The 23,776-nt window shown below is 33.8% G+C and overlaps 1 protein-coding gene across 8 annotated transcripts in view; it reads right to left on the reverse strand.

Annotated features, from left to right (window-relative positions):
* Nucleotides 1–23,776, reverse strand: part of rg (A kinase anchor protein rugose) — a 1,617,632-nt gene that overhangs the window by 807,870 nt on the left and 785,986 nt on the right. For 6 of the 8 annotated variants that reach the window (XM_081738912.1, XM_081738905.1, XM_081738908.1 and 3 more), the window contains exons 10-17: nt 23,058–23,114; nt 22,011–22,151; nt 18,498–18,649; nt 14,182–14,395; nt 10,237–10,489; nt 8,158–8,300; nt 6,830–7,020; nt 2,157–2,265 (exon numbers count right to left, since the gene is read on the reverse strand). In XM_081738912.1, the coding sequence (XP_081595038.1) occupies nt 2,157–2,265; nt 6,830–7,020; nt 8,158–8,300; nt 10,237–10,489; nt 14,182–14,395; nt 18,498–18,649; nt 22,011–22,151; nt 23,058–23,114 (1,260 nt within the window). The remainder of the gene's footprint in view (nt 1–2,156; nt 2,266–6,829; nt 7,021–8,157; nt 8,301–10,236; nt 10,490–14,181; nt 14,396–18,497; nt 18,650–22,010; nt 22,152–23,057; nt 23,115–23,776) is intronic. The other 2 variants (XM_081738911.1, XM_081738906.1) reach the window with 1 other exon arrangement.

The following is a 23,776-nucleotide window of genomic DNA, read 5'->3' on the forward strand; positions in this document are numbered from 1 at the left end:
TAGAAACATATACTTGATATCCACACACGAAGAATGCAACACAAGGAAGAACACACGTAAGTCCAAACAATAAGAAGAACACACATTCTATTCACCTCCACTTAATACGAATGCAGCGGAAACAAGTGCAGCACATTTTAAGTCAAAAAAAAAAAAAAAAAAAAAAAGTAGAAAGGAAGATGCAAATTAGACGTTAATAAGTTTATACGCAATAAGTGTCAGTATTCCATGCATCTTCATACTGGCGCCGAATTTTGAAAAATAGTCCATTGTTATAAAAAGGGACTATAGCCTGCAGAGACCTTCTAGAACTTCCACCGATGGACCTAGTCCTATCCAATGGGAAGAGGATAGGAGCAGAAGATTTAATCGTCGAGTGTTCATTCAATGGAAGAAAATGAACGAAGAGGATGGCCTATGGACTGGACATTGTTCTGGAGCATGGTGTAGATTGTGAATAGTGGACAACTTGGACAGTGTAACGTATGCAGATAGTAAAAGTATAAACAGTGTGTTATAAATGAACAGTGAAGTGTTGTTATTCGAACTGAAAAATATATCTATATTTATTTTAATATTCATTTTTCTTTTTATGTTCAATTAATTGCAAAGGTGAAAGTGTTTCTAAAAGTTGAAGTTATTTCATTGCTTGAAGTGTTTTCTCATTTTATTCACATTATTTACAATATTTTAGTGTATGTGTTATATATCCAATTTCTTTAAGTATTGAGTGAATTTACATTTGATCTAATAGGACTATAATAAATATATTTCTAGGCGTTTATCGATATATTACATATTTATGGACTGAATAAACATTTTATATGGTTGTAATTACAGCAGTAAGTGAAGTGAAGTGTTTGTGTGGACTGTAACTCAACCCATGTGTACGTCAAAACTTTATACAGTGTGTCCTCGTCATACGCAGACACAAACTATCAATGTTGCCAGGGTTCTTAGGATAAACGTATCTCATCAGAACTTTACCTATCAACTGTTCGGGTGCCATTTGTCATAAACTCATTTATTCATCATTTTGGTAATATGCAGCTTAAGCAGTTTAATTCTCTTTTTTAATTTAAAAGGACTAGCATATACTAGCAGACGACGTTTCTATGTGTGAGTGTGTGTGTGTTCTCACTCAGCGGATGCATGTGGGTGGAGTGACCTTGATCAGCACTTCTTTAGCCAATCACAGCTCTGTCCGCTCTTACGTCACTTAAAGCGTGAAACCCACGCGAACAGCGAGAGCTGAAGAGATTTAGCGGGAGACAAACTACTTGGCGCCGAAGAGACGAATATGTAACAGCTTCTACTACCCTGCTGCAACAAGACACTGTATAATTATGTTCTGCAATTGGTCGAATCGAATTATTTTTCACATTATAAGAAACATCCATACACATTATTATCATCATTGTTATCTCCCAATTTAAAGCTATGTAAGTATCAATATAATTAAAATTTCCGAATTAATTGGCGAGTATTTTCTGCGATTGTGCATGTCATCTCCTATGCCTCGTGGTTGTCTATTTGAGTACATGGTGCAAAATTTACTTTTTACTCATTATTTGTGTAATTTGTTAATTTTCGGAAATATGATGCTGAATCTTTTGTGTCTCTAAAAGTTGTACGTAGAATTTTTGCTTATGTGTAGTTGGCGTTGAAAGGAGCTTTCTTCGGATAACTTGTTTCATCGTCAACGCTCGAGCAAACGTCCTATTTACGACTATATAATATAATGTTTGCTCTATTTGGACCACCATCCTATGGAGTAAACGTTATAATACATACATATACATTCATACACACATACATACATAGATACATACATACATGCATGCATACATACATACATACACGCATCCATCCATACGTACACACATACATATATACGCGGAGGGAAGCAGGAAAACATGGTAGTTCAAGAACAGCCCATGGAATGGTCTCCAGAGCTATCCCAATAGACCCTAGCCGGTGATAGAAGGCACACTGTTATGTTAACAAATATTTTGACATGCATATTTAATTTCATAATCCTATTGTTATTACCTTTTTAATTATAACCAATTAAGATTTTTATTATCCAGGTAGGGATAGTTATCTGATGGCTGGCACTGGCATGACAGCTCTGGTGGAATATAGCCTTAACTTACCTCGTACAGAACGTTGTATGTTGGCAGCGTAAGAGTTTCTTCATTCAGCAACAACCTTTCAGCCAGCAACGTGTAAAGATTGTGGGGACTCATCACGTCATACTTTCTCCTGCAAGTACATAGCAATATCCCACTAAATCACTTTTTCCACTAAATGCTTTAAAGCACTAATACCAAATGAGTGTCCAAGAATAATCTCTAAGCTTTTGCAAACTTTGCATTGATCGAGACACGTTTAAGAGTTTTTCTTTTTAGCCGAATATCTTACTTGAACACGCTTCATTTTACGGAATTACGTCATAATTGATAACAGAAGATTAGAAGAAAAAAAGAGCAATAGAATGAATTACAATGCTTGGTTTATAATTTACAATCTTCTTCTCAATTTAAGGTGGTACCACTTAATTTGTTTCTATTGTTTCTCTTATTAACTTCTTATACAGGGTGTTACGAAAATGTGTCACAGTATTTTGGTAATAAAGTCCTCACATCCAAATAAGGAAAAGAGTTCATATGGACCTGTGCTCAAAAGTGGATAGTTTTGGAGTTATAGGGTGCCGAAAAAGTGAAACAAGTCAACTTTAAAAGTTCATACTATGAGATCTACCGTAGTCGGGTCAAGACATCACTGAGGAACTGGTATGTGAACTATTCAAATATCCATGTTTAAGAATGCTCCAATACTTGCACACAAATTTTTACAGGTAGGTGGAGAGTGATCAAGTACTCCCAAACAGCCTCTCTAAAAATTATTGTGCAATACTGAAGGTTCTAAAAGATGAATATTTAAAAGATGACTATAGTTCACATACTAGTTCCTCAGTGATGTCTTGACCCGATTAAGATCGGTCCTATACTAGTGGAACTATGGACCTTTAAAGTTCATTTTCTCACGTTTTCAGCACCCTATAACTACGAAACTATGCACTTCCGACCACAGGTCCATATGAACTTTTCTTAGTTTGATGTGAGGAATCTCTTCCCAAATTGTAACAAGCTGTATTCACGATTGATTCTGCTAATACTTTCAAACCAAATTCTAGGTTCAAACAAACTAGAAGAAAGACATTTTTATTGTTATGCGTTAGAAATATCACTCTATGAAACAATAACAATAGCCTTACACAAAATATTGTTATATACTCTGGAATAAACACTCGTATTTATTTTAACAAAATAGACACTGACCAAAGCTTAAAACTCACTTTATTTTAAATTATAATTTGTAACTGTTTCGGATATTTAGCATATCCTTTTCAGACACTATCGAAATTAATAAAAATACAGACATATATATATAAATGTTGATATAAGAAAGTTTAAATTCTTTAACCGTCATATATATAGTCATTGTTATAAAAACTTTGTTATAACAACATTTATATATATGTCTGTATTTTCATTAATTTCGATAGTGTCTGAAGAAGGATATGCTAGATATCCGAAACAGATACAAATTATAATTTAAAATAAAGTGAGTTTTAAGCTTTGGTCAGTGTCTATTTTGTTAAAACAATCAATCCAAAGCCATGAATAGTCTTACTATCGTATTTATTGTACCTACTACTTTAATGGTGAAATTCAAGCAATTGTTGTCACCATTGTCGGCACCACAGTATAGTGAAACGAGAATACATGTTTTGTTAATTACAAAGTAAGAAACTGTGTATAATATAGGTATCGTCGACTTCATTACCATAGCGTGAACAGTGTTTTATATATATATAATATTTACCTGAGGCAAGAATTAAAAACATATAAAACATCTGAGGACGTATTATAAGCGGCAGAATTCCGTTTAGTATTTCTTTCTATTTCTTTATATTTTTTTCTCATGATTTTATTTTCGAAAATCTTCAGTGGATGTTAATATCTGGGTTAATATTAACTTTTGCATCCGGTAGAATGTAACCACTTTAAGATAATTTTCTTATAGATATATGCAATATACAGCTTCAGTGATTACACTGATGTTTACTCTGTTCAATATAAATGGCAAAACTATAAAGAATGGCACCGTAAATCTAGTATCAATCAATACTGAAGACTAATACCAAATTTCTAGATCTGTCAGTTTTCAGTTCGACAAATATTTGTGAATATAGACAAAACCCACTATACATAAAATCTACTTATGTTTTGTAACTTCTAAGACATTATTCTTGGGCACTTTTTAATTTTTTTTTACACATGAGTACACTACGAATAAAAACGAAGTATAAACACAGATTAGTAAAGAATAATACAATTGTAGTTGATAAAATATTTAGCTGTTACCTATACATTAAAATGTAGATATACATGAAAAATATTCACGATATTAACTGCAAGATGATAACTATAAACGACTATACATGTATAGATAATACTGTACTTTTATTTTTTGTTCAATTCGCTATTAGCCTTCTTCGTATGAAAGCATGTAGTAAGACTTCCCACTCGGACGATCCTCTGTCTGACGAGAAAGATTAAAACTTTCATTGATTTCTTAAAAGCCTGTTTATCACAATTGATTAGATTACTTACCCAAATCCATCCCTCGTTGTTTTTTTACTACGCTTAGTAATCTCTGTGATTCTTTATGCTGTAATTAACACAAAAATTCATGCCTTCCTTCCAGATTCCTACAATCTCCGTTAAGGGTCTTCACAACAGCGAAATTAAACTACCGCTAATTTTATAGTTTTTCTGTAATATCTTCAAAACAAATACAAATATTCGAAAAACATAAACGTAGTGAACTAGACAATACGATTTTGCATGTGATATCATTACCACAATTCACCTATCTGCTTTTGGTATGCCGCTATTTACAGAAACCGCAAAAAATGCTGAATCTATCTACAGTTGCAAATCGAAAGCAGATAGATGAGTTGTGATAACAGTATAACATGCAAAATAGTATTGTCTAGTTCACTACGTTTTTGCTTTTTGAATATTTTTATTTGTTTTGAAGATATTACAGAAAAACTCTAAAATTAGTGGTAGTTTAATTTCGCTGTAGTGAAGGCCCTTAAGTCTACGTCTTTGTGTATTTTGATATAGCTTTCGGTTGACATTTGTAATACACAGGCTTGTAATTAATCCGTTGAAAAAAATAACGAATGAATTATTCAATTAAAAATTGTTAACTTTAATTTAATCATTTAAATTTCTAGGAGCTACTTTTTAATTAAAAATCTTAAAATAATCGTAATGATAAAAAATTAATCGTTTTTTTAAACATATCAAATGGATATTCTGCAAGGATATTTTGCAATTTTATATCAAAAACTTTTAAAGCGGTTCCACTGCAGAACTGGCATATGTATTATGTATAATCCTCTTTGTAGAAGTATAGAAGTAACATACACAAAGGTTAAATTAAAAGACAGATAATATTCATGATTTTTTTTTCTGAGTTTTATGTTATTTTAATTTTAAAACCTAAATCACTTTGCCTGACAGGCCTTTCTGGACCTAAGCCGCTCTTTTATTTATGTGACTTCCTAGTTTACTCATAAGGCTGGGTAGATGTCGAAAATTGGGAAAAACCGGACAGGAATCGCACCCAGGACCATGCGATGTGCCATAAACACAAGACCATGGTGTTCCTATGATATTTTAATTTTAGTTTTTATTAATTATCACTTTTGTTTGAAAACAGTGACTTTTCATAATAATAGGTTAATTTTCCCGAGCATTAAATTTTATTCATTAAATGTTACATTAGCATTTATAATCCTTATTGCATTGTCGTCAAAACTGTCAATTTTAATTTTAATTTTAATTTTAATTTTAATAAATTAATTTTGTAGTTTATTTTAATTTTAACATTACTTCTTTCTGACATTAATTTTTCCAACTATGGTAATACAGTATTTCTTTTAGTATCATTCTGTTTCATTTCTATTTTATTTTTTTTTTTTTTAACTGTATGTTTTTTGTCACTTTGTCGTGTCTTTCCTTACATTCCGTTTGTGTTACTATTGTACATGTGTGATACGTTGCATTGTTTCTGGAAATATCTAGTATTTTAAGTACTTATCCTTTTGCGTTGAACTTCTTTCACGAAACAGCCTGCTGAACTAGAAACGTAGTTTTTTTTTTTTTTTTTTTCATTTAACATGGAATGCATTACCAATGTAGAGCCCAAATGGCTGGAAAAATTCCACAATTTTAGATTGAAAGCCGTCTATTTCCAAGAACCTGCCTGTCTTTCCATTATTATTATTATTATTATTATTATTATTATTATTATTATTATTATTATTATTATTATTATTATTATTATTATTATTATTTTCGTATTTATATTCATAATGGAGATATCCTATGGCTCCAGACTTTTGTTATACCCGGTATATGCTAAAAACAGAAATATGTTAAACCTATTAGGTAAAAAAAAGTTATTTATAAAAACACGATTACTCTTTAAGAGATACATAAGGAGAAATAAATGTCCACACCTACTTCACTAAAGCGCAACAGTCACCGGTGAGTAGCGAGCACGCATAGTCAGATGAAACCGAAGCGCTACAAGAGAGCTATCTGAAAAATGAAGACTCGAACTAAATGTGATTCTTGTTGCATATGTAATGGGTTACATTTCACCGCGATAAATCGATAATCGTAATAATCAAGATATTCTTGAATGCATAATTTACTTACAGACATGCGCTGAAACTACTTACTTGTGTGTGCTGCGACTAAGAAAGAAACCCAAAAGCTTTAACGCCTGTAGACGAATTAGTTGACTTTCAGCTGCGAGCAATTTAAAAATCGTTCTTACTCCCTGTTTCACATCAAACGCTGGAACCATAGAAGCCGGATGCTCGGACATCAAAGATATCAACATCTGGAGAACATCATGAAGATTTTCGTCCTACGAGTAGAAGTGAAAAGTAACACAATACAGGGAAAAAAAACATCCAATTTATTCACATTAAAATAAATTTAAAAAAAAAAAATGCAGTTGAATGTTCTAATGACTGTATAATTGTATAATTTTAAGCTTTACAAGTTATAGTAATCTTTATTATGAACCAATTTTTTAGAATAGTCATTTCATTTTGTGCAATGGACTTGGATAGGTGCATTTAGTTTTCATTTCTGCATTTTCTTTCATTTTACGTTACAATTGACTCTTTACTCACGTCTAAACCTCGTCCGTGGGATCCGGAGCGATAACACGCTCTCACAGACTTTGCTTATACTTTATGATGATGCTCCAGCTAATAAGAGTGTAGTGCAGATGAAATGAATAAAAATGTGTATGAAGTGAGGGTTTCGAGATTACTTTTTATGCCTGGGTTCTAGACCTGTAGGTGGGGCTTTCTTAGAGAAGCGAGGCGAGAGACATACTAGTGCAGAAGATGGCTGCTTGCTAATAACATCTGCAGAGAAGAACCTCTACTCAATTAATTAGTGATTTCTTTTCTTTTCTTCCTTTTTCTTAAACTTTTATACACCATGTGACTACGGAAATTGTAGTATTACAATTATCAAGGACAAAAATACAAAAACTTAACAATTTTATCAGTGTAAATTATGTATCCTTTTAATTTATTTTTTTCCTGTATTTGTTTTTCTATACTACAATAATTATAATTTTAGATATAATTTATTCTACAATTACACCTTACTCTAAGCTCCGAGTCTAAGGAAAACCGTGATGATGATAATGAAATGGTGAAATGAAAAAACTGGGCAGAAACAGGAAAACCCCGAGAAAATCCACCATACGATGCTGCTCATCACAGAGCAAATCTGGCGCGAGCTTGGACCGAGTCAAGTACCCCACGCACCAGAGGTGAGAGCTTTACTACTGAGCCACCGCGGTTTCCTATATATACTGTTCCGTAATGAGACACTCAAACAGTTTTCTTTTGTATAATAGATTAAAATTACCTTCATAAGGTGACATATCATTCTAAGAGAGACTTCTGCTTTCATCAGAGTGTTCAACCATCTCATAAATACAGAGTAATATATGTAAGTCAAAACGTAAAGATGTCCTTACCTCATGCATAGTTGTAAGGTAATTCAGAATACTTTGCAACTCATCGTCCTTAACACCGTTTCCAATCATGATAAGCTGCTTCAGGAACAACAGGATGTAAGCTCGAATCGACAGGATGTCCTTCTGAGGAGGCCTAGGACCATCTACAGTACAGAACAGAATAAACATTACATGAGAACTATTAAAACCATCTGAATATTTTGTTTACTGTAACTATAAATAACTTGAAAATAGGAGCATATTTCCGCAATTTGCACAATATTTCAACAGATAATATAACAGCACATTTTCCACAGTGTGGACATCAATTTACATATCTAGTTATTTCATAAATATTGTCAGAGATTGTGACCGCCGTTTGAGCATGTTGAGTATGAGTGAGCACAACCACTTGGGTATTGTGGGCCAAATGGGTCCCTAAGCTGTTCATTTCACGGTAAGATGCATGGTAGTAGGAACATGTAACAATGGAATAGGGCGACTACAAGAATCGTGTTGCAGTCATAGCGCTATACAAGATGGACATACCACCACCACGGACATTCGTCACCTAAAACTCCTGCAAATCAGTGCAGGATCTAGTGTTACATTGAAACGGGAAGTGTCAATGACTAGCAGCGTAGTGGCAAACCGTGCATAGTGAGGACACTACAGACAGTTACAGTTGTAGCTGCAAGTATTCGGTGAAATCCCATCAGGACTCAATCAGTGATGTACCAAGATATGTCAATTTCGAGACCAAATATGTCACAACCTGGACCATCAGGACCTGGAACCCAGAGCCTACAAACAACGTACAGGTCACTTCCTGACTGATACGTTACGTCAGCGGAGAGTGGTGAAAGCCATTCTCCTCAAACGTTACGCAGGAAATTGCCACAAGACAATTATCTTTTCCGACGAGAACTGTTCGCAGTTGAGTGGTCCTTAAATGCTCAAAACGACCACGTGTACGTATCATCATCAGTCCAAGCTGCTGGACGTGATTCCAGTATGCAGAGGTCCTATCATCCAGCATCAGTCATGGTGTGGTGAGATGTGAGCTTCAACGGCACAACACGGCTCCATTTTTGTGAGCAAGGGGTGAAGATATCGGCTATCGTGTAAAAAACCAGAGTATTGGAGCCCATTGTGAAACTACTGAGTACCACCATATTCCACAACCAACAATGAGCCCCCAACCTTTCATTGCCCCTAACCTTTCAACAGGATTCTGCTCCCGCGCACAAGGCATGGCCAACAGAGGAATGGCTACGGGTCAACGTCCCAGACTCCATCTCCACATCAGACTGGCCCTCTAGCAGCCCGGATCTGAACCTACTCGACTACAAACCGTAATCAGTGTTTCAATCAATGGCCTGCAAGAAGAAACACTTTAATATGGACTCCCTGAAGCGCACACTGGTCAAGGCAACCCGAGTAGTCTGCCAAACATTTTGAAAGCTGATTGGTGCTCATCATCCTCCACACTTTCAAGTATCATCTTGCAAAATGATATCAATGTATCGCCAACACTGGCTGTGAATCATTTTCAAAGTTCTGATGGTATTTATGAAACAACTAGATAGATATTTCGGAATTTCCAAGCTTTCGTGTAATCAAACTATATCAACATGATCACATTTGGTATCTTAGTTACAACTCTTCAACAATTATTCTTTTGAGTTAAATAAATGCTATATATCACAGGCACATAAACAATGTATTCTTATTTCTCAAAAAATCTTTTGTTTTTACTGACTGTTAATCTTTAAACTTACTGCTTTTATTGCCAATACTAAAGCTTATTAGAAAGAAGAAAAACTAATAATCGAGCATCAATATTTAAAAATATGTTCTTCAATTGCGCAGTTTTTTTTTTTTTTTTTTTAATTTAATGGTGAATGATAATAAATTTATATATTGCTCTGTAAGCCATGCACCTTCCATTACAATATGATATTGCAACCAAAGATTTTTAGCATTGAATCGGCTCCATTATTATCGACTGAAAGACTATACAGAATTTGCGAATTGCGAGTCCAATACATTTGTCAAAAGAGCATAAAGTGTATTCAAATTTTCTGAACAAGTACTTACCTAATCCTTTTGGTGTTATTCCACTTTTGTGCCTTGGGTTCACCACCCAGTAGTAATACTTGAGTGTGTGCATAGTCTGAAGAACAGTACTAACACGCCTCACATTGGAGTAGATCTGTGTGTCTGCCAGGAACTCTGTAGCCAAATACGAGTACAGCCGAGCCTGCACTGGAACCGGGGTATAGATCCAAAGAGCTGGGTTGAACAGGACGTGGTCCAGCAGCTGCCAAGTCAGGAATGAAAAGCAAAACAACTACGTGACAATAGATTACAGCTTCTCGTTCCATATACAGACAACATATCGTTCAGAATGTAGATATGCATATGGAAATGTTTTTCAGTACAAGCCAATGTTCAATATATATTGCAGATATTCTGCAGTACAGGTTTAAGTACTGGAAAATGATCGACTGTTTTGTAAAATTTAGATACTGTTTAACTCATAGGAATTATTAATAACTGAAGAATAATGATAATCTTTATTAAAAACTCAACATACACATTTCCATAGTGGCAGAACATTGTTTTCATAATTTCCGAAGATTAAAGTTTTTTTTTCTTTCTTTCTTTTTTTCTTTTTTCTTTTCTTTTCTTTTTTTTTTTTTTCAGGATAGTACTACAGAACAGAAAGAGCCTAACAATGCGTACAGTTTAACAAGTTTAAGATGTTACTGAAGAAAACAGCACCGCACACTGAAACAGTATAAATGAACCACTATAATTTGAGAAGTAAATTAGGAATATTTAGGGTTGCCATATTTCAAAAATGAAAATCCAGGACGCTACTAATTTACGAGAATCTTTGAAATGCTTGAAATGAAAAGAAGTGTTATATACTAATTTACTTTCTTCCATTAAATAGTTATTCAAGTATTACGTAATCACATTTTTTGTCATTTTAGTAGATCTTCTCCTCCCTAGTTAAGCAAACGTAAGCAAATGATTTACCCCCTCCCCCATGGTATTTTTTTAAAAATTTAATTTAATTTCTCAGGATTTGTTGTGTTTCGTAGCTTCCAGAGTCTGTTTTAGCTCATTTGAGGTATGATGTTTCCTTTCACACGTTTTGTCTGTTTGTGCTGTATCCTTTTTTTCAGAACGGTTAATTCAATGGCAATATGTCAAAATATTTCAGAAGCAAGATGCAGATTGAAACAGAGTGCTAAAGATAACAATAAGATTGAGCAGTAAAACCTTTTGTCTCTGATCCAATGAAACGAATGCTTCCTTCAATGTCAAAGTAGTTAAATCATGAACTTAATTAAATCCATGTGTTACGTATTCAAGTTTTTCATTTTTTGAATTATCATACTCAGAAGTTGAAGAGAATAATTATATACCTAATCCTATGAAAAAAAAAAGCTAACTATAATATTCCCTTACTTTCTTCTTCGATGAAATCCGGGACATTTAAGCGTCCCGAGAAATATTTTTGAGATGCTGGGACGTAGATCTCGATTCCGTGACGGTCCCGGATTTTCCAGGACGAATGGCAACCCTAAAATATCCTATGTGAAGTATGTTCTTATTGTGATATATTAGTGATTCGAAGGAACGATTTAATGGGATAAAGTGAAGTAGAATATTTGTTGAGTTTGATATAAGTCTTATGTATCCACACAGGACCCATTAAAGATTAAAATAAATGCTAGGTCAGTGTTTAATCGTATCCCAAGAAATTACTGCTATATTTCCATTAGAGTATTAGTATGTTACTAATTATACAATATAGATTATTCTCAATTTCGTCTGAATCCATGTGTTACGTATTCACCAAACATCACCAAATAATATAATATACCTAAATTGCTTAAGAGCATAAAACCCTTTAACATTTTGTGGTCGATTAAGTAACCACTCATTATAAAATCTATTTACATCAATAATTCAACCATACTGCATAGGGCTGTTTTTCGATATGTCCTTTGGTTCAGAAAATAACCACTACACGTCTACACTGTTTTCCCAACAAATGGTATCTGCCTGCTTTCATAACAAGTGTTCTGGTAGTTATAAATGTAACCAGAATGCGTTTGAGGGTATGAAGCTGTTAATCTTTACATTCCCATGCCCTCACAAACCCAAAAATTTTGAATAAAAAGTTTTACGCGTTAAAGGGTTAACTGAGGGTTGAATTTTCTTATAGCGCAAATCAGAGTATTATTCTTGCATTTAGTTATTATTCTTTTTTTTAAAAAAAAAAAAAAAAAAAAAGGACTTTGTCTGTATAATAAAATTACAATTGTATATGATAAGATATATATGTGATGATATAATAAGATATATGAGATGAGATATGATAAGATATGATATGTATATGATAAGATATATGATAGGTAATAGTAGGCTTGTCCTGGAAGCCCTCATCTCTCAATGCAAATCGACTGAACCACTTTCGCGCTATGCTCTCACTCACTGATGTCTCTCCAAACGCAGAGCACATCTTTCTAGCAGCTTCTGCAGCATTGCGCCCAATTTGAACTCATAGTGTAAACATGAACGTAAAACATCCTTTGGCACCAGCATGTTCACTTCAGGATTGTAGTTTCTACAGAACTGCTCCCGACATGAGCGCCAGGCTTCACAACTCTACACTGACTGACGTTGACGTGAATGTAAGTATCTGCCGCCATCCAAACAGGGATGTCGACACCTAATGTTTGAATTTCACTTTTCATTCCATGACACAAACGTTTTTGGATATATATATAATTAAGAACACAGTGTACTTCTAGCAATTGTTAAGTTCTATCAACTTCTTGCATTTTTTTTTTCCATTAATGTCAAAAAGTAACTAATACTATGAAATAAAAACTCCAAAGGTTCATTGCCATAAAAACAAACAGTTGCCAGTGAATCATGCCACACCAACCCGAAAAGCATTATTATTACTCTAATTTCCAAGATGAAATTTTATCCTACTCTTCTATATTTTTCAAGGCCCACCCAGAGGTCATGATCCCACAGTCTTTCTAACAGAGTATGCACCCCGTGGTTTTTTAAAGATGTAGAAACATGTTTTGACCACCTTAGACGCCTCGGTTTAATTATTGATGCTATTTTCGATGACGAGCATACAATGATGTTTTGCTAATAGAATTTTCCCCAATCAAAACTTTTTTAAATATATTTTACTCAAGGCTGTTTTCAAATTATCAACCTGTGTGGATTACTACAAGTTTGTGCTCACATCCCACAATATAACAAGTAAAATTGTGCCTTTGTAATTGCTTCTTCCTAGCCACATGGCTAACGCGCGTGTGGTACTGATTGTTGATCAACTCGTCCATTCTCAAGTGTTTTTGTTCTTAATTCTCAAACAACTAAAATATAATGAATTAAGTTTTGTGCGTGGAACATGGAAGAGGAACAATTCAGCAGATAAACTACTCAATGTACCTGTTTTAGCAAATAAACCTATACAAGAAAAAGGGTTTTAAGCTCCAAAACATTCAACCAACCAATTGCATAATGTAAGTAATTAAATTAGTAGCTCCGATGAAGCAAACAGTTATCATTTTTCGAAACATAATCAAAATTGATTTAAAGTTAAATGATCAACGGATGAACACCATAAATAATCTCACTTATTGTATTCACATAATCATAGGCGTGCGCAACGTGGGTGCCATGGGTGCCTTGGCACCCCCTTAGACAAACTTTTTTATGTAGAATTGTTACAAACTGAGAAGAGATTACGTGTAAATTATTTCCCGTCTGCATGTGTGCCGTGCGTCGCCGACGCAGCGTCGGGAGCAATGACGCTATCTTTTCTTAGGGGAAGGACGACATTCCATATGGTGGTACTTTAGATCTGGCACCCACATTCCCAATGTCCTGCGCACGCTAGTGCACATAGTCATTCAGTTTCCTAATTTAATGTAATTTGAAATATAGCAGGTGATTGTTAAAGGGTTTCGTGCTTTAAGTCTTCTTAAATCTCACCTGTTTGAGTAGAAGCTCGCTGTTACTACTGAGGCAAGTGACCAGGTACTTTGTAAGTCCTAGAAACGAACTGAGCACTTCGGTGGTTAGATGTTCTCGAGACGCTCGCTGCAGCATATAGCTGATCACAAGGAAGCCTCGATTCTGTATCATGTGCTGTTGGACAGTTGACGATGTCTCCACCAGCTCACAGATAAAACCCAGAAGTTTTGAGCTGAAAACAGAAAAAAATATTATCATTGAAACTCCTCAAATATGAACAGTAATATCACAAAAATCTGGGAACTCCCTCGTGACTATATAATTATCATGCGAACCTTCGGGGCGAAAGAACTATGTTCAATTCCCGGCGGGAGCTTCTTTGGTTCGAATCCCACGTGAAGCTGTAGCTTCATGTCTTATATAGCCTCAGTGTTGAAACCTATGCTACACTCCAAATCAACCAAACTATTAAACAAGAATAAAATGTGAAAGTAAGATTTCTTTACGGTCAATATCAATAAATTTAAAAAAGGACACACCTGACATGTTTATTTATCATATACATGGTAGATTATGCAACATTTGCCTTCTTTCCATACATAAATGCGACTTAGCTCAAGTGGTAAAGAGTTAGCTTCGCATTTGGGAGGTCGTTCGTTTGATTCCCGCTGCCGACCATCCCGACTGGGGTTTCCAGGGTTTTCCTCAGTCCTACCAGGCAAATGCCAGGATGGTACCTATTAAACAGTCCCTGGTCGATACCTTTCCAAATCCTTTTCATTGTTGTTGTTGTTGTTAAATATATAGTATAAAATAGCCTCTGAGTTGTATCTGGCGATTGTTAAATAGATAATATAGATTAATAAAACCAATTATTAAAGAGACAGGTAGAACACTTTATTGCGTCTGAACGAGTTTTCTTGTACAGTTTCAACCACTTTTCGGTACCAAGTTAAGAGACTCACATGAAGATCGAATCACTTTATTAAAACATCCTATACTTTTGGTGCACGGGTTATAAAACTGAAATAAGACCTTTTGAAAAACTGATATTTTATACAAAAATAATGGTGATTTTCTTCATGAAAGAACTGGAGCTATAACAATTTGTGTATATGTATGTATATACATAATATAATATAATATACAATATATATATATATATATATATATATATATATATATATATATATATATATATATATATATTGTAATATCCTATGTGATGTCGTAAACAAGCAGTTCCACGCTTCAATGTTTACAAACAACACCACATGGTTCGGCAAGAGGATCTTCCACCAGAGGGACCTGTAATCACATGCAGACGACGGCTTCTGGCCCCTCCCACGGAGCAGAAGACGACATCGGAGCAGCAGCGCCACCGCCACCCAAAAGGACCCTATAAATTGGATGGACGAAGGCAACTCGACACCAGTTTTCTGGTGACCCTCCACTAGTCTGCTACGGGACTCTTGGAGTAACCTAACCCCAGGCCTCTAGTCTGCCACGGGACTACGCCTATCCTATCTCCTGGCTTAGCCTGCTACGGGGCTCTGTCTGGGAATCCCAACCTCAGCCGCTTAGCCTGCTACGGGGCTCTGTTGGCAACTTAACCTGCCTCTGCTTGCTACGGAGCATTGGTTCCTTAACTCCACTCCTCTTAGCCTGCTACGGGGCTCTGTTGGAGATCCTGTCTGCGACCACTCGGTCAAAGACTACCTTTTACTCATCCTTTTAAATAGAGACCAAATTGTATAGTATTTTGTACAAATACTCATATTTTTATAATAAAACTGGTAGTGGGAGACGATTCCGGACACTCTTTTTATTAACTGCTCTACCTCTTCCTTATATGAGACGAATTTACACAAAGTTTTACAATATATATATATATATATATATATATATATATATATATATATATATATATATATATATATATATATATATATATATATATATATATATATATACTAACAATGAGAGAGTCCTGTAGATACCAACAATTGAGAGCCTTTCTTATGCAAAAATCTCTTGATCTCTTGACTTCTTTATCCCTTGATAAATCTTTAGACCTTTATGCAAAAATTAATTTAAGTAAGCGTTTTGCCTATCTCTTTAGTAATTAAAAGATTAAAAGTGCATCAATTACAATTTTTAAGCAAATGATAAATTTAGCTACTAAATAGATAAAACTTCAAAATAGCATTTTTACTGAATATCAAACTCGTCAATTTTATCCGGTTTATGAAACACTCAGATCTTATTTCTTCCCTTGAAATTTTACTTCGAAATTATTTTTCGTAGATTCTACCTTACCTCCTATATTTAAACCCTTTTCCTGCAATTTTTATCAAAAATATTTATGTTTACGTAAAAACACAAGTAAAGTATGTCGTACAATAAGTATAAAAAAGTTTTGCAGTGTTGCAGTGTAGCTTTATCTCTGTCAGTTTCCCAGAAATGGAAGTTCCAGAATTAACATCACATTAAAAGGTAATCACATTTTATGAAAGGTTCATTGATAAGAATTGACAAAGCATTGTTAGAATTATGAAGGTTGTACTACTTTCGTATTTCTTATATCGTTATTTCTGTGTAACCTTGGATCGTAATAAAACATTTTGTGGGAGTTACACAAGAAACTCATTTCAATGTTCTACATTACCTCCTCAAGTTTATTGTATTAGAAGAAGGAAGACAAGAAGATGACTCATAAATATGATGAATATAGTGATCAAAGAAGAGGAAAAAGAAATAGCGAATCAGAAAAAGGAAAAGGAAGGAGTGAAAGATGAAGAGGAAGAAATAATAACGAATTACAGCGTAATTCTGGAGTAAATATATTTAGATACACTAAATACTAGTTCATACTATATAACTTTTTAAACACTTTTTCTACATCCCATTGTCGCCACGTTAGGTTTTCTTAGATATTTATCTATTTATTTATTTTCAGCAGCCTACAAACTCTGAATAGCGATATGCAATATTTCGATATATTGATCGATCTGGCGATACTCTGAAATATCGATATCAAAAATATTACTGATCGATATTTTTGGTATTTTAATTTCCGATATTGCAATAATTAACGACATTATAATATTTCTCAATATTTCAGCATTTACGATATTTCAATATTTGATTAAACAAAAACTATTTGCTGAGCAAAACAATATATTCACTTTAAAAAAACTACGTAATTTTTCAAATTTGAATATATTGTTTTGCTCAGCAAATAGTTTTATTATATACTAAGCAAAGCTTCTACTTATGGAAAATGTTCAAATTTGGTGTTTTCAATATCTGATATTTTTCAATATTTTAATTTTATTTAATACATTGTTCGTTTTTTTTTTTTTTTTTTTTTTTTTTTAACAGGTGAAAGACTTTTAGTACATTTAGATGGGAAATATAAGCTATTTATGCATTATGATCTTATGAATCCGTTAAATAATGGATATTCTATACATCAAATATTTTTCAAGAATGAGCCGCTAAAATGAATTATTTTTGAAAATTTATAAGGGAAAATTTATGTTTAATTAAGATAAAAGATTTCTTCTAACTTGTGTGAAGGGAAGGAACTTAAGATACTAATCCCATTGCCTCTTTGTATAGCTAGGCTAATGCGTTGTACTAAAAATTGTTGGCTTCTGGCGTCGCCTGATTTAGTAATCAAATTGGAACCCAGTTCTTTCAAAAATTTGTGAGCTTCTTTGCTGAAAACCCCCATAGTTTCAGTTGCAAAAGCAACGAAAAGATGCTCTTCTTTCAGTTTAGAATATTTGGAGTCTCTTGCAGGCCACTTCAGCTACACTACCTGCTTCGTTTTGTGTTGATGGCAAATAAGATGGTGCAAAGGTATCCACGCATGTGACATCCCATATCAACCGTTGACCCATTTTCCATGGAGTTAGGGTAATTCCATCTGGCCGCTTTCCATCTTCTCGGAACATTCCTGGTGGTTCCAAAATGCTTGGAAAATCAATGCTCGCCAGTGTTCGTTTTATTATGTTGTTCAATTCATCATGGTCTTCCTCCACTTTTAGTACAACTTAGTGCGTGTAACCCTTTTTCATCCATTCTGCTTTGGCATGTACAAGTAAATATATGGCAGATATTTACCCCCAGACGCAAAGCTACACATATTTGATTTTAATTTTATCGATTTCGATTTTCGATATCCATTTTCCGCTACTGCATAGATCGGCTCTGAAAGGACAATAGTGTCGATCCATGTTTAATTACAACCTTTTTTTGCTTTGTCTGAGGCAATAAATCACCCATTGTTATTTAGAAATACCCTAAACAAAGAAGGTTTTACCTACCATAACGATGAATCTTTCTTAGAGTCCGTTGCTCCTATGATGGTGCTATCATAAGGCAAATCCAATTGCGAAAAAAGAGGAAATAACACTTGGATTCCTCCAATGGAGTTAAGAGTGCTATGGATGGAATGAGTTACCACTGCCTTCACTTCCTGCAATGATTAAAATACACAAATATTACTATATCGAAAATAAATAATATTGTGCTTCAAGAATGTTTACCTTTCAACATATACTAACATATTCATAGCCAGGAGAAAATTTTAGCAGACCTACATAAAGCTTACAAGGGAACGGAAACTGTAGCTCAGTCTAAACAACAGTGGCAGTATTTCAATCTTAGCTCTACCCCGCAAGAAATGTTTTCGGATCTTTACAAAAAATTCTTCTCCCACCCAGTTTGACTTTGAAAAGTCTGTTAAATACTAGTACGATGTTAGCATGAAGTAACTAGTATCGGTCATCCACAATAAAATATTCTCAATTTATTCTTAAGTTACATATCACCTTTATACTCTTTTATCTCAAGACTCCATATTCCTTAGTTATCTGGAGACCTGAAGCATGTTTTTCATATCACTCCAACTCACATTGATGTATTGTTGTACATTAAAAGTTTAATGTTCCTGATGAAAGTGCATAACTTATAACTTAGTACTGGTATAGATTCATGCTAATTTATGGTAGAGCGCATGCGGTTATTGGGCAATAATTTAAAAGAATGAAGGTAATAGACACTATAAAAGACTTATTCATGTAAATCAATTTGTGCGTACGGTGGAAAATTAGAAATACATCTCTATACTGACAGATGTCATGCTCGATTCTGCCAAGATGAAAACTGGCTGTCGCGCAAATCGAACACAATCCGACGAATGAATGATTGTACAAATGAGTGTCAATGATTGTAGAATTGTACGATGAGCGAATGACAAATATATGATTAGTGTATGACCCCGAGTGTCCTTTGTTCTTACTTTTTGAGAAAGACAGAATTTCGGTGTGGGCACAAAAGAATCCACTTCTATCATCATCATCTCAGTTCAGCAACCTCTCGATTGGTTTGAGCAGCTTTCCACCCTTCCCTATCCTAGGCGAGGCTTTTCATTACGTATGAGAAAGAAATTCGTAAACACGGAAAATTCAGTATTCCTGGATTCTGAATCTATTAAAGAATCTAGAAAGAATTATTTATGTAGCCTCTAACTCAACGCAAACGTTTTCTCAATTACAAAGAAACAACCCAAGACTATGATGTAAGCAATGCTAGCACATATGCGGTTAGAGTCAAAAAGAGTTATTCATATTTTAAACTAGTAACAAAGAACCTATATATCTACATTCATTTGTCTTCAAAGATCTATTAATAACTATCCTAATAGCACGTACTATCTATTATAACACATTACTTCCGACACATCCACTTTTTTCTATGTTTTGTTTTGAAGGACCTTGCATGAGACAACAGTCTTTTCTCGGGTTTCGTTAGAATACATTAGCAAAGGAGGAAGATAGTGAACTAAAGTGATTAATTATCATACCAATATAACGAATACGTTACATAGATCATTTAATACCATGTTAGCTATGTGTAAATGATAAACAGTACCATTGTATGAGACCCTTGTACATTTTTGAACATACCAAACAAACTACCGCCTATTTTATTTATTTATTTTACTAGCAGCGTTCACCCCGCTTCGCTGCGGTCACCCCGGAACGCAATAAACTTTGTTACTTAGATAATTTTTACTTTTTCGCTTTCAAGTGATATGATAAAAACCATAGAAGATTGCAGTAAATGTTAACATTATATCGCCTGTCATTTATGTTAACCCGCCCCGCTTCGCTGCGGTCACCCCGGAACGCAATAAACTTTGTTACTTAGATAATTTTTACTTTTTCGCTTTCAAGTGATATGATAAAAACCATAGTAGATTGCAGTAAATGTTAACATTATATCGCCTGTCATTTATGTTAACCCGCCGAGTGACACGGTCATGCGGGTTGCATATAAATACGTTTATTTTTACCTATGATGAACTAACAAAGGATTTGTACGTTATGGACACTTGAATGGTCAATTATCTCAAGACACTGGTAATTAAAAATTAAAGTGATATGATAAAAACCATCTAGGGTCCAAATCCTAATAACCCCCCAAAAATGAAAGAAATTGGTTCAGCCGTATTAGCGTGATGAGGGAACAAAGGATTTGTGCGTTCTCTTTTATATATAAGATTATTCCTCACATGTACAACCCCATATTGCACTGGACCTCATAGATACAGCCCTACAATTACTCTTTAAATCTCGATTGTTCCATTTTTTTGGATGTTCTATTTTCTTCGCGAGGATGAGTAATCTATTAGTCAGTACTTACATGTACTGTCAGTTTTATATATTTACTATTTACTGCTATCTATTATTGTTTTATTACTTAAAACTGATTTCTGTTTCTAATTTTACCACTCTATTTCATTATCTATAATATTTAAATTTGACAGTAAGGAAAAATATATTTCGCTTATTGGCCAATATTTCACAAATCTGTGACATTTAATCGGTATGTTAACTTACTTATTTTATTTATTTATTTATTTTTAAACTATGGTTTATCCATCTCTAATGAGACATTTGCTAATAACAATAAAGGTTATTTAGCATTGTTCTGGAGTAATTTTTCTGTATTTCACTTACACTGTAAACATTAATTAAATTTATTTTACAGAGAAATACGTAATTTTTACAACTACACGTACTTTGAATCGATAGACGTCGTAATTTATAAAGCAAGAAAAATTTAGGAAATGGACTATGTACCTTTAAAAGACTCATATAGTCAAAGAGACAAACATTCAAATTTGTACTACACACAGATTTTTTCTTTCTCTAAATAATACGATCTTTAAGTTCTAAAAGATATTAATTTAAAACTTTTAAATGAACTGCTGAGAAGTTATAATGATAAGGTAGAAAATATTACAGGGAATTGTCATACAACATACAGGTTGGCCTTGCAATGTATGAGTCTCTGTGAACAAAATTTAGATTGATTAGAGACAACATAAAGTAGTTTGATAGTTGAGACCAGGTTGAAGATTTAGGACTTAGTATCCGCGATGATGTAGAAATTAGATGTTTAAGATTAAGATAACCAAGATTTAAATATTTGGGGATCTGTGTGTTCTATTGTAGATACACGAACCAAGTAGAATAATTATGTATCCTAAGGCTCATAGGAAAATGTTCTTCTGTCGATATAGTCAAGTAGCCTGTTGTTAACACGTATGCGATTGACAACTTCAATTACTCTGTTCCAGATTTAGTCAATAAGTTGTATACCCACAACAGATATCCATCAAAGATAAATCTTCTCTAAAAATACAAAGTTGCCATTAATATTAAATATGATGATTTAATTTTAAATAAAATCTCAATAAAACAATAAATAAATAAATAAAGTACAAAACAATTTAAGTGAAAGGATTTTAGAGCTTCATTCATTCTTACCTGTAACATAAGTGCATGAGGCGTATGTACAAAATAGGAAATATTCCCTTTAGGAGCTGATTGGAGGCACAGTTGACTATCCGTTGCAACTGGGTTGTACATGAACACTATGGCACTGGACAACTTACCATCATACAACACCTGCAAATACAAGAACACTTAAAATATATTACGCTATTCTGCAACAATTATGATGAAATGAACCACTAATGTGACTAATAGAAAAGAAGTCACAACCATTAAATCTTTAAAAACACTCTACACTTTTCATGGTTATGGATGGAAAAATCGAAGCACACCCGCTTCTGACTTTAACATGAAAATACAGTAAATGTACCAGCAGTCGGCTATCTAGCTATTAATAATACATTAAATAAGGAAATTGTAGCTTCCAGGCAAACGAATTGCAAAACAAAGTTTCTGTAGTCAGCGTCAGAATTTCTGTTTTGATACACCATCTAGTGGAAGAAGAGTGAATCTTCGCGAATGAGAACTGACAAACATGTTGAAAGTATAGGTTTTGCTAAATAATAATAATAACCTTCTCTCATTACCTTTGGCTGTAATAAATTCTTTTTCCCAATGTCTGGAAGAACAGTATATAGGATGTTAAAAATATGTATACAGTATATCGTAAATGTTATTATTAAATATATAGAACATACTAATACTAAAGAGCAACAAGGGAGTCCAACTATTAGAGTTTTACATGTGTAATGGAAAATCTTCACAAGTGAGTTAATAATTCAACCTCACACATGGGCCCCTGAATTTTCATTTCTTATAATTACACATTATAAATACTGTAATTAGAAATTTTACGCTGTAATTAGAAACAGTAAAGGTAAAAATTTTACAAAGTAAACTTCATCCTTGGATGGCTAATTATTGGTGCATTTATTCTATATCTTCTAAAGCTGGGAAAAATGTTTCTTTGCATGTCAAATTTAAGTAAAATACCTTTAATTTTTTAAAACAAATTTATATAGAGGTTGAGTAATAGATTCAGTATTCTTGGTAAGATTTATTAATATTACTTGCACTTACCCGTTTGTGATTGTCAGGCAGGTTCAAATTGCATTCATTATCAAACCGAAACTGACTCTGTAATAACAATCAAACAGATAGACAATTAAATTAATGTTTTTAGCAACATAATTATATAAAATGTTTATTGCAAAACAATTATTTATGCCAATATTAAATCTTTAATACTCGCTATTAGAAACAACTATTCCTGAATTACGATATTTAAGATTATTTTCAGTTCATATGGAATATCATTTTTCACCAGCTGGATAAAGTACGTTATTTTGTACCTACTTAGTACTACATTATATTTACATACGACGGAATGTATCTAGTAAAGCAGTGTACAAATTAAATATTTTTCCAGGGGAAGATGCATTTTACCCACAGGGCCGCGGTGGCTCAGTGGTAGAGCGTTCACCTCTGGTGCTAGGGGTCTCGGGTTCAAACCCTGCTCCCGCCAAGTGAACTTTGTGGTGGACAAACACCGTGTGCGTGGGTTTTCTCGGGGTTCTCCCGTTTCCTCCCACTTTCTTCATTCCACCATTTCATTCATCTCTCATTATCACCGTCTCCTTTAGCCTCACCGGCATAACCGTGGGACGTAAAACTCATTTTTTTTTCATTTTACCCATATACATACCAAACATTCGTGTATATTATATCATACTTACATTCTAATACAAGCAAGTCATATTATTATTATTCGTATCATATTATAGTAGTGGTAATATTTT

Source organism: Thermobia domestica, chromosome 14, assembly GCF_964235325.1.
Source record: "Thermobia domestica chromosome 14, izTheDome1.hap1.1, whole genome shotgun sequence".
Classification (NCBI taxonomy): Eukaryota; Metazoa; Arthropoda; class Insecta; order Zygentoma; family Lepismatidae; genus Thermobia; species Thermobia domestica.